This window comes from Drosophila bipectinata, chromosome 3L, assembly GCF_030179905.1.
Source record: "Drosophila bipectinata strain 14024-0381.07 chromosome 3L, DbipHiC1v2, whole genome shotgun sequence".
Taxonomy (NCBI): domain Eukaryota; kingdom Metazoa; phylum Arthropoda; class Insecta; order Diptera; family Drosophilidae; genus Drosophila; species Drosophila bipectinata.
The window spans coordinates 7809356-7821258 of record NC_091738.1 but is presented as its reverse complement, the minus strand read 5'-3'; the positions used below and the strand labels follow the sequence as shown (position 1 = coordinate 7821258).

At 37.6% G+C, this 11903-nt stretch overlaps 2 protein-coding genes across 4 annotated transcripts; both read right to left on the bottom strand.

Moving 5' to 3' along the window:
- Window positions 1-543: 543 nt before the first annotated feature.
- Window positions 544-3106, bottom strand: LOC108133865 (uncharacterized). 3 transcript variants are annotated; one of them, XR_011442903.1, is made up of 3 exons: window positions 2424-3101; window positions 1338-1462; window positions 1120-1265 (listed from the first exon to the last, which is right to left on the bottom strand). XR_011442903.1 is itself a non-coding variant. In XM_017253947.3 (2 exons), the coding sequence occupies exon 2, from the start codon at window positions 1119-1121 to the stop codon at window positions 873-875; it is 249 nt and encodes an 82-aa protein (XP_017109436.2). In that variant the 5' UTR covers window positions 1122-1265; window positions 1338-1597; the 3' UTR covers window positions 544-872. The 3 variants fall into 3 exon arrangements, 1 of the variants encoding a protein (XP_017109436.2); XM_017253947.3 differs by lacking the exon at window positions 2424-3101 and having other exon boundaries at window positions 544-1265; window positions 1338-1597; XR_011442902.1 differs by having other exon boundaries at window positions 1120-1260; window positions 1338-3106.
- Window positions 3107-6172: 3066 nt separating this feature from the next.
- LOC108133848 (putative ATPase N2B) lies at window positions 6173-8222 on the bottom strand. Its single transcript, XM_017253930.3, has 4 exons — window positions 7564-8222; window positions 6899-7501; window positions 6573-6836; window positions 6173-6440 (listed from the first exon to the last, which is right to left on the bottom strand). Exons 1-4 carry the CDS (start codon window positions 7960-7962, stop codon window positions 6318-6320), a joined length of 1389 nt encoding a protein of 462 aa, XP_017109419.2. The 5' UTR covers window positions 7963-8222; the 3' UTR covers window positions 6173-6317.
- Window positions 8223-11903: the final 3681 nt, after the last annotated feature.

Genomic DNA, 11903 nt, shown 5'->3' with positions numbered 1-11903 from the left:
ATGCAAAATGGCGCATAATAAAAAAAAAAATAAAAAAGAATTTGTTGAGAACACAAAAAAATATATTTCAGAAAAAACAAATCAAAATAATCAACTACAAGGATCGTTATAAGAACTCAGCTCTGAGAAAATAAATTTAAAAAACTGGTCCAATTAGGCATCATAAGATGCACGAGTTAAAATAAAGAATATTCATCGTATTTATTATTTTTTGCACAAAAAATAAGAAGAACACCTGATGGTGTGTCCGGTTTTCAATCATAGCGAATGCAAAATAATAATAAAAATAATTAAAAGGGAATTTTTTCCTTTAAGAAAATAACCAGTAAAATAAAATAAGAAGAAACAAAAAAAAATAAAATAAAGAGATGTTCACGACTCGAAAGTCGAAATTGACTGACTGGAAATGTCCGAGACGCCACTATTTATACAAAAACTTTCAACTTTCCTTTGAAAATCTAAAATGGCAATGGTTGCTTTGTTAACCCTTAGCCTGAAGTAAAAATAAGTGGGACCATTCAATTTTGTTTTGGTTTCCTTTTGCAGGAATTTTTATTCTTAGCCTAATTTTGAACCCTAAACAAACAAACATGGAAGACAATGATTCGCTTAACTCTAATGGAAGACAATGATTACTAACTAAGAACTTAGGCTAGATTAAAGCATTATTGAAGACAGTCTTAGAGCTAGGTGGTTGAATATGTACAGTTGGCGGAAGCAACGGGCGCTGGAGTTGCTTCCGAGGCACGAAAGTGAGTCAGTCTCGTGCTCTCGTCATCACAGTTGGAGTTTAAAGCCGACGTGCCCTTTTATCGACCTTTGAAGCGGGTCACATCACAGATATTTCTTGATTGGAGGAGTTCTTCGGGAACTCAGAGGCGGAGGCTGATTTGCTTGGCCTCGAGTTGCTCGTTGAGCCAATTCTGGTGCTCCTCCTCGGTGTGGCAAGTATGGTAGAGCAGCTCGACGATTTGCTTCTCTCCACTCTGCGACTTGGAGTTCTTGAAGATCCTCTTGAAGGACTTCAGCAGCTTCTTCATGTTGACGGAGGCGCCAGTGAGAGATCGTTTCTCAGACACTCCGTTGATGTTGGCGGTGGAGATAGCTGCTTCGGCGAACATTTTTGCAGGATTTTAGAAAGTACTTTTCAGGACTGTAAGTGATGATCTGTTCAGATGAAGAACTGTTGCTTGAATGATGCTGGTTGCTTGTCGAGTCGCCTTTTTATACCCGCTGGAGGGTCCTTTCTGACCTTGCTACCTGCTCTGCGACACCACCAGGGATAAGGGATGAGAGGATGCGTCATCAAATTTTCCGGGCAGGTAACAAGGACTTACCTGCTTGGTTACTTCGTAACGGATTTTCTCACATGAACTGTAGCAATTTATCTGAGTTCAATCCAAATTAATTGCGATTGCTGCGGGCACTTCTTGGGGCGGTTATTTTGATTAACCAACAAGATCTGAAATAAAAATAAAGAGTCACGAACAGGGCGGTGGCAGAGATCAATATGAGATTAATATAATAATTTCACAAATTAGGATCACTCTGGATAACATAACATATGGTCTAAAGCCAATCTGTTAATTGAAAATATATAATAAGTGGTACTTAAGCTATTAGACCCGAAATAAGTGTTAGAAATTCATAACTATATTCTAAGGTTGATATTTTATTTGATTTTTTTTGGTAGATTTAAAAGAACATAAAACTAACATTGCAACATGAACGTTCTTCAAAACTTCAGGAATATCTCCTATGTAAATCTTTCTACTATCTTAAGGTAGTCACTACCATTTCAAGGTAGTGAAAATATATACTGCTTTATATGTATAGGTTGAATATATGGTCGTACTATATAAGGATATTAGTACACCAATATGGTATCTTGAACAAAACCGCTAAAGAAATATAGGTTCCTCCCAGTGTATTAAATTATTAACCTGTAGATCATTTAAGAGTTCTTTTAATCTAAATACTCCATGACCAAACTATTAATTCTACCCCTATCTAAACTCTAATTATTCCAAATAAAAAGAACTGAGAAATTAGGCAAGGTTCCATCCTTTGAAAATACCCGTCCCGCCAGTTCTTATCCAGTTTCTTATCATGCTTATAAAATGGTTCAACCTTCAAGGGATAATTAAACACAAATGCCGACAAAGGATGTAACCCACCGACTATCTTATCCTGTTTTCATTAAATTAACCTCCCAGGAGTCGTACTGATACTAAAATCAAATTCGTTCTAGCAATCCATACGATACACCTTACGAACTGCCTCTTCGAAATACCACACTCGTATAGTCTTCTAATTAAGCAATTAAGTTCAAAAGATAATTAGGATTAACGTGAAAATTGCGATTTCCAGCGTATCACATTGTAGGAGTATTTCGATTTACTCCGATTTACGCATAACCAAACCTCTCCACATTTTAGCCAGAATAACTTTGTTCGGGCCGAAATGACCGTAAAACACCAAATGGATCGTGTCGAACAGCTGAAACTAAATGGTAACAGGATGCCCAAAAGCCAAAGCCAAGGAGTCGACTCTCAATTGAATTGCAACGATTTGGAACAAATCGATTCGGATCGATACGGCCGACTTTTATTTCTAAGAAATAAAATGAAAAACCTAAAAAGGAAAAATGAATAATTGTCAAATGTCAAATGGGCACCGAAAATGGTAAATACCGTGACGTGACCCGAACAACAAGTACGGATAGCACTCGCCCACGCAAAAACACTGAAGAAGTGTGCAGGATCCTTTGTGTCTGTCCCAAAAAGGGCTCAGCAGGACTCATATGGATGTGCATAGTTGCACACTAAACGTTCCATGTCCACAAATACACCTCCGATCCTTTTGCATCCTGTAGAAGGCATTCCGATTTGAAACGCTTAAACATTCATGTTCACAATTACTCCACCACTGCCGAATGTCCTTTATTTTTCTTTCTCTATTATTTTTTTGGCCGATCTTTTCAATTCTTTTACGAAATGAAAAGTCAGTTACGTGCTCGTTGAATAATTGCATTTTGGCGACTTTGTCGCCAACTGGCAAAAGGAAATCAATTCGTTCCATTAGTTGGCCCAGATAGTAACCGAAGCCAAAGTTCTATACAATTTGAGGCAAAATAAGAGTTCTTAGAACCAAGCACGTTCACTGTGCAAATCGAAATTATTACGCCAATCTAAATTTGTCCTCAAACACTTGGGTTTACTTAACGAATTAATTCGCAATCTATTTTACATTGGAGTTAAAGTTAAGTTTGTAGTAAAATGTAAAAAGCATGATTTAATTTTGTTTATTTAGAAGCTAAGTTAAGCTTCTTTAATTATAGAATATGGAATTCTAATTTTCTAACAATTTCTAGTAGATTTAAAACAAACAAAAAATTGTCTTTTAACACGATCTAGAAACGACAGACAAAATATAATAATATTCATTCTCTTTAGTAATAATATTAACCCTCTAATTGAAACTGAAAATAAATATTATTTTAGTAAATTAACTTTCTTCGACAAAAGTACATTTTTTCAATAGCATAATGAATGTTCTTTTAAATATAAATTAAGTCAAAAGTAGCAAGCAGGCATCCATATACCTTAAACTTTTTTTTCCAAAAGAACAAAAACATAAAATCCATATTTTGCCATTTCTGGGCTATGAATTTTAATTATTTTTGGTGTTTTTGTCAATGCCATACAATGAGCAGTCCCGTGAAAAGGTTTTCTCGATGGCTAAGTAGCAGACAATACTTTAGTAATTATTCAAAATTTTACAGACGGGACGGATTATGATCTTTTCAGTGTATCTACCAACCCGAGTCAACTGCGGATTTTCGGTAAAAGGTAAATTATTGTTAATAATATTGTTATAATGGAAGATCATAAATATCAAGTCAAATTCTAAAGAGATTTACATATGTATGGCTGTAGATGGTAGCCCATCAAGTAATAGGTATTTCTTTTGTTAAAACTTAATCCTTTGATCATTTTTAAAAGGTTAATTAAATGTGTTTCTTTGCGAGGAATAGGAGAGAGTTAAAGACAACTACTGGGATAAGTGATATTTTTAAGATTTAAAGTTAAAAACTTTAAAATAAACCAAATATTTATTGAACTTTGTTTTCTTACAACCGACTAAGTCATAAAATTGGCATAAATAAGTCCAAAAAACGATCCAATTACCAATTAAAGATCCTAAATAAACATGGAAGCGAATAAAATGCTAGCGAAGAAATTGAAATTTCCTGGCTGGATTACCTGGAACATTGGCAAACGAAAACAAACGTATTCGATCGAAAAGATGAGCTCATTATTGAATCTCAACCGAGTGCAACGAATCAATTCGAAGCATGCAGGATGCACACGCAGGACATAAATCCTATTAGAAACCCAATCAACCGTTTCAAATGGGATACATGTTCCTGGATGATCCTGTCCTCATTTCAGTTTCTTTCAATTTTTTGTGTCAACGAATGTGAGAAGCGTTGCAAATTGCTTATGGGGTCCATGTGTTTGAAGGATGGGACTGGATAGTCATTGGATAGGTGTACCAACTCATTTTAAACGTAGCTCTAGTGGGAGCAGCTAACTTTTTGGTATCTCGGTAGGTAATCGATGTTGGTGGCCCACGCTAAACCCAATTTGTCGGCAATTTAAAAAGCAAATTGAATGTGCCTATTGAGTGAAAGGACCTGAACACTGGGAAGTACAGTGAACACGTAGAGCTGGCCTACCCACGTAGATCCCGAAGATCACAAAAGGCGGTGCCTGTCCGAACGATGAGCAGAGAGAGGAAACTGCTACTTTTCGCACAATACTCGGGCGTATGAAAAGAGACACCTCCGGACTATTCCCTTGTCACTACTACGAATATATTGCCCCCGACCCGCACTGACAAGCCGACGCATCCGTCACCTGGTGCGATTAGTTGGCACAATGGATAGCGGCCACGGCAGGATCAAAGCGGAAAATTCATTTGGCTTGGTGGTCTTCGTCTCGGTTTCGCTTTTGATCTCCGCACAAGCGATCCATTGTATTTTGTATCGTTCAACACGGAATTTACTAAAACACCCTCAGTCACCCAGTTCATTAGACACATAATTGTATCAAATGGCATTGGGTAGGCTGGCAAGGCCTCTTCACCAGATCCTTTAATTGGGTTAACAAGAGCTTGTTGGGTTAACAAGAGCTTGTTTGGGTTAACAAGAACTTGTTTGGCCTAGGTTAGTTCCTCCATAAAAAGATGTGGTAAGAAGCTGGTGGTATAACTATACTTAGAACTATGTACTTATATGTTATTTCCATTTAAAAAACATTTTCATTGTTTGTATACACTTTTAGGCGAATATTTTAACTAACAACCGATCCAGAAATGGAATATCAACTATGCATCAGACTTCCAATCCGATCTTTATCAAAAGATAGAAAATATCAAATATTAAAAATGTTGGTCATGTCCTGAGGTTACCCCTTTAAAATATTGCGAAAATTGAAAATATTCCTTGATTAAAAATAACGTGACTCGAAGATCTAGATCATGGATTTGCCAAAAAGTGCGAAGATTGGAATAACATTTCGATATTTTTCACTTTTTCATAATCGAAGCTTTTGGTGCACTGTATAATGAATATTTTAATCATTTCTCAACCAATTCTAAAACAGAATGCCATTTATGAGTCAGAGCTTTAACTTCCTTCAATCTTTATCAAAATATCGGATAAATTAATATGCCCCATTTTTTGCCCAAAATCATGATCATACCCCTTAGAAAATTTACGAAAAATGGGATATATAACTCGGTGCCAGGTTTTGATTGAGAATGATTCTACTTGAAGTTCTAAGAGCGGAAAGGTATACCAAGTATTCGCCGAGATATAAAAATTTTTCATAACGAAAATTTAAAAATTGGAACCAAGTTTATAACATAATTTTTTTGTGGTCGAAATCTAAACTTTCTTTCACTTTTTTAGTAAATATTTTGATTATTTTGCAAGCGGTCTAAAAACGGAATAGCATTTATGAATCAGAGATCCATTATCCCTCAACTTGCATCAAAAAAAATTAATTCAGTATGGGCTAATTTATTGCCTGATGTTACCATGAAAATCCAGAAAAACCATTTTACCATTAAAGCATGATATTTTTATTTCATGTGTAAAAAATACATACTATATTTAGTATATAAATATTTTGCTAGGAAAATTATTTATTAAATAACAGAAATTTTGTTGTTGTTGTAGAAGTTGCACGATACGGTTTGTTTACGGGTAAATTAAGTACTATTGCGCTAATTGTACTATTAGATGGGGTTCAACGGTGTTTGGCCCACTGCTCCCAATATTCTCGCTTCTGCATTTCATATAATCTCGAAATGGTCCGATCAAAGGCGAACAGCTCCTCTTCGCCAGTGAAAAAACTGGAATTGGAGTCTTTCTGCAAATATAAAATACATGCTAATTAGTCTACTAATTTATATATAGTTTTAGTGGATTAGATAACGTAGGATTCCACGAATATAACCACCTCTATTTCGACTAGAACCTTTTCGTAATTTACTTAACTTACCGATCCATGGGATATCTTTAGGTCGTCCATCAGTGCTCGGTCGGAGTCGGACATGCTTTTGGGGCGGTCTGAGAAGCTGAAAAGATTGTCCAGCGTTGTGTTTGCCGATATGACTACACGCACTCGGTTGTCGTAGAGTGTATCTATCAGGGTGATAAAGCGCCGCATCTGCGATTTTAAATCGAGGGTCAGTTGGGGCACATCGCGGATGAGGACGGTGTGAAAGAATTGGGAAATCTGCAGATAGTCGCTACCAGCTAGAGCCTAGATAGTAGATTGTGTCATAAGATTCATTATCATAATTAGCACATTTCATGAATTCTTACCCTGTTGCATAGCTCTTGGAAGGAGCTGTCCAACACCTGACCGCAGGTGCGACTAAAAGTGAGGTCCCGCCCAAAGTGGGTGATTGTGCGAGGTCGGATGATGTCGTTCTCTTCGGAGCACAGGATCTTAAACATGCGATTCATGTTGCCATCCGCGTCTGTCTGGCCCTTGACGAACCAGTTTGTATCTCCGGACTGGGCAATCCGCCGGTAGTCGATCGAATCAAGCCTGGACGCCTTGCATCGTTTCTGCAGAAGCGCAATAAACGGAAGGAAATTTGTTCGCTGGAGTCCATTTTTGTACAGATCCTCGGGATGACGGTTACTGGTGGCAATGACGACAATCCCATGACGGAAAAGATGCGTAAACAGACGTTTTAGCACCATCGCGTCGGCTATGTCCGTCACTTGGAACTCATCAAAGCAGATTAACCACGATTCTCTTGCTATCAACTCGGCTACCGGTCTTGTAGGATCGAAGGGTGCTGGCTTCTCTGAGTTAAAAGCCCGATCCACGGGTCCTTGTCTCGTCTTGGCCTCGTGGATGCGTTCATGAACGCTTGTCATAAAGGCCGTAAAGTGAACGCGCTGTTTGCGAGGTATCTGAAAGAAATTTAAAGGCATTACGTTATGTTGTTTCCACGTCATGAGGCCTCGTTAATTACATGCGAGCAACAGTCGAAGAATAGATCCATTAGTGTTGTCTTGCCAACGCCCACACTCCCGTACAAGTATAATCCAAGAGGAGCGTGGCTTCCCGCTGTAATATCATCGGCGTCATCATCTTCTGCTGTTGATTTCGACCCGAAAAGTCTGCTGAAAAAGCCTCCGCCGCTTCGTCCAGCTTGGTATCTGGGCGAGTAGTTCTTAATCCTGTGGTATACGGCGTCAAGCTCCCTCATCGTCTGCATCTGCCTGTCGTCAGCCATCAATCGTCCCGTTTTCAGGCGCTCCTGGTATTCCTGCATGGGCGCCAGGCGACTCATGTGGCAGACAGGCGTCCACAGCACCTGAGGAGTGCGCCGCGCACAGCGGACGATGAACCCGAGATGGTAGTGAAGCATTGTGGAGCCGTACAATTAGCGCATGAGTAGGTGGTTTTTGCTCCGTGTCAACTTATCATTACATAAACTAAACGATTCCGCGTATCTGACCGCGAATTTTTTTGGCTGGCCGTGAAATTAGAACGGCCTTGCCATACAGCTGGCACATCAGCTGTTCTAGCTGAGCTTATTTATAAAAATAAACATGTCACTTAGTATTCTGAAGATAATTTGATAAAAAGTAACCAAATAGTTTTAGAGAGAGTAATCACTTCAAGTTTAATTTAAAAAATCAAGCAAATCATAGCCAAACCGATTACACAGCGCTGGCACATCAGCTGAGCTTACGGAGTTGCCAGATGTTCTGGCGCGCTTTGGCGGCATATTTAAAACTGACAATTGAATTCTTTAAAAAACATATTTTCCAAACTTTTTTTTTTTTCATCGGATTATTTTTTTAAAAAGTGTTTTTCTATTTTCTTTCTGAAGATGTCAGTGATTTGCCTTTTTGTTGCATTTGGCATGGTATATTTTAAAAATAATGTAAATTCGCAATTGTAAAATAAAAATTGTAAAAACACTTTTACCAGTTTATCTGGAATAAGCAAACATTTGTGTTTTATTTGTCACAGAGAAAGCTTTTAAAATATATATAGCGTGATATAGCGTAGATATGGTCATTAAAAGTTTCAGTTTCAAAATTTTAAAATGGAAAGCCACGCAGAAATTTGTCAATGATTTTACTTAACTTTTCATTAAAGTTGGTGCGTAAGTCAGTCATATATATTCATATATTGAATTATACGTACATATGGTGTATGAAAACCATATTCAACGACAAGATTTACCTTGAAAAAAGATAATATAAAAAATTGTTCACCAATCAACCAAACAATTAAGTCGAAATAAAATTTCTATTATCTGAGCATTACATTCCCATTCTGTTATTATTAGGATCTTTTCTGAGTATTCTTTAAAAATAATATGCATTGATTGCCACCAAACGACGTGGATTGCTGAGGCATTGAGCCTGCAGATTGCTTTAAAGTACAGTAGATGCCACAATGAATACATTTCTGGGTGGATATTTTTGGATACAAAGTCCTTTAGAAATTGACTTGAAATTTATGGTACTCCATTATACGATTATTAACAATAATTTGCCTTTTACCAGGAATCCGCAGCTGACTGACGGAAAAGAGGACCTCTCGAAAAAGAGTGTATTATATGTTTGATAATTGCTAAACTATTGTTTGCTACTTAGCGACCGAAATTGCTTTCAAAAGACTCGGTATTGTCCACTTAATGGCAGCAGCACCTATGAGTAATTGAAGGTGGAAAGCAGAAAAATGAACAACAAAAAAATCCAAAAAAAACTCAACAATTAATTGCCTGAAAAATGTCGTTTATATTGCACCAAAATGGTGGAGATTCTTTTTAGGAGGCAATGACGAAGGCAGAACTTTGAAAAGCCTGTGGAGCTATTGTCTGATTATTTACACTGAAAAAAAGATAAAATTTGATAAGATATAATCTTTAATAAAAATAAATGTTATACTTTTCCAAAATAATAAAAATGGAGTAAAGAAAACAGACTTTGAAATAATTTTCTAAATAAATAATAACTAAATTTTATTTAGTTTTAGTTTTCGTGTAAAAGATTTGTTTCAGTGAGTCCGATATCTGGCCAAGATACAGTTGGGACTTATGGCCAACAGCAAGCAAAGACATGTTCGAGGCATGTTAGCCAGATTCAGTGATCCCTGAGCTCAAGGGATATTGTCGAGACAATAAATGTATGTATAATTGGGAATGGATTTCATTCAATAGAATAGAATAGCAGAGGACGAAACATTCGTTGCGCATGTGCAGATAAATGTTGCATTGTCTGCGGGAAACGAGTCCTGAATGAGTGTTGGCCTCTCAAAGGACAATACTTTCTCACTCGACAGTCGAGTGTGAATGCCGGCGAGAGGTCCTGCCGGCGAAGAATGTCCATATTGTCTCCTCCATTGAGAGGTACTCGTGCGTAGCTCCGCAGGACATCTCCGGCCCATTCAAGAAACCATTACAATTTGCGACCATAACGAAAAATCGCTCTTAGTCGCACTAGAAATTGGTCACAATTGCAAGCAAACACGAAGAGTGCATTTTACATGCCAATTCAATTCAAAAGACTGGAATTCAATGAATGCACTCTCAAAGAACAGCCAGGATGTGCCTGCATGTCCTTGGACAATTTTCAAGTCCTTTATAGCCATTTAACATTACATTTACCGGACAAGGCCAATAAAACTGGGAATGCGTTGCAAATACAATTTACATGCAATTGTTAGGTATCAGGGCCACCGGAAGCCGATGTTTAGTCACAATCCTTGATTGTAAACAGAAATACGATTTTTCAAGGAAGTGCTAATGAAAAACAATAGTGGCGAATCGAAATTTGCTTAGATATGCTTCAAGTTGCAACATCGGGAGGACCTTTATTCAAAAGAATATCTAAAAAGTAGAAATGGTTTTCAGAATTTCATGAAAAATTTCTATACCCTACTTAATCAATCTCATATTATACTTTAAAGAGTCCTATGTCCCAAAGGACTTAAGTCTTAAGTCACTGATTAAATTACTCCAACTCTAAGAGTAAGTAATTAGCTCTAAGGTAGAAAATATACAGCCATTATCCTTTGTGCCTATAATAACGATGCTAAGGGTATGAACACTTCAAGGACGATGCCTTCGATTCTCCCTCCATAAAAACACTTTGTGACTTTGGAAAAGTCTGACTCAGGGTCAGATCAAGTGTAGAAAAAGGTATCTAATGAGCTCTATGTCAATATAGCAGCCATCTTCGGCGATAATCACAAGAGTTTTTAGCTGGCCAAACAGAGGTTTGGGTTTTCTTTGCACTTGTACGGCAAATATTGACACAGGACTAAGCAAACGCACTGGGCCGTAGAAGAAGATAAACAGAATGCATTATTATTTTTGGGACGATAGCAAGTGTAGGTCGATTGGAACAATATTTGACATTCCTACTTAGTTGTATACATATATTTTCATAAATTTTGGCGGCACTCTATCGAAACATTCTAAATCATTTGCAGCGACGCGTCGGCAGACAGAGAAATATTTATTGAAAAAATACCTATGCATGAAATTTGAGGACCCGACAGGAGGGTACCATTGTTGATCTTATCGCTGGCTATGGATCTTGAAGTGCAGGGAAAACACAGAAAAATATTTTGTAAACCAAGTACCAAAACAAAATAAATCCCAGCTAGTTTGGTGCCTTATCTACATCTCGGGTGTAGTTTTTGGGATCACTACTCGGCATAATCTTGAATGTGAGTGCAGTACTTTTAGATTGCACATGACAGATAAACAGAGTAATCCCTCGCATGCAAGTACTCAGACATGAACAATGAACCCAGCCTGTCGTATTTCAATGATTGAGATACTTGCTGGCTGCCCTAGCACTTCGTTTTCAAATATCTCGTCTGGAGATAGACACTTTGATTATCTGTATCCGATGTCAAGTAGAGGTGGCTATCTCTGCCCGATCCCAGTTAGCCTGCTAATTGTACCTCTAAGATAGCAATGGTGACCAGGAATTGGTTAACCAGATTCCACTATCCTGGATCATGTGTGAACTTCGGCCCGAGACCGTAGATGCAATTGCAGATAGAGGATTGGGTGTAATCAACTGGGCGAGATTGGTTTGTGGAGGAACTGTGCTATCTGAGGTTATCCCATTTCCACATGTGATAAATGATCTGGGTTTTACACACAAGTTCTCTAATTGAACATCTTTGATAGGGACACGAGTTCATTCATATGTGATGTGTAGGTTTAACGAATCTTTCCCTGATTTGAAGAGATGATAGGCAAATTAGTTTGGAAACATGATCTTATTCTACAAGAAAGGTGTGGATTTAATTTAGGATAATAAATTGTAGAGCTAA

What these genes read in the sequence shown, in the direction of transcription:
- LOC108133848 (XM_017253930.3), bottom strand. Translation starts at nt 7,962, where the DNA reads ATGCTTCACTACCATCTCGGGTTCATCGTCCGCTGTGCGCGGCGCACT. An exon ending in TCTTCGACTGTTGCTCGCAT is followed by an intron (nt 7,502 to 7,563) that starts GTAATTAACGAG and finishes AATTTCTTTCAG; the next exon opens with ATACCTCGCAAACAGCGCGT. An exon ending in TCCAAGAGCTATGCAACAGG is followed by an intron (nt 6,837 to 6,898) that starts GTAAGAATTCAT and finishes TCTACTATCTAG; the next exon opens with GCTCTAGCTGGTAGCGACTA.
- LOC108133865 (XM_017253947.3), bottom strand. Translation starts at nt 1,121, where the DNA reads ATGTTCGCCGAAGCAGCTATCTCCACCGCCAACATCAACGGAGTGTCT.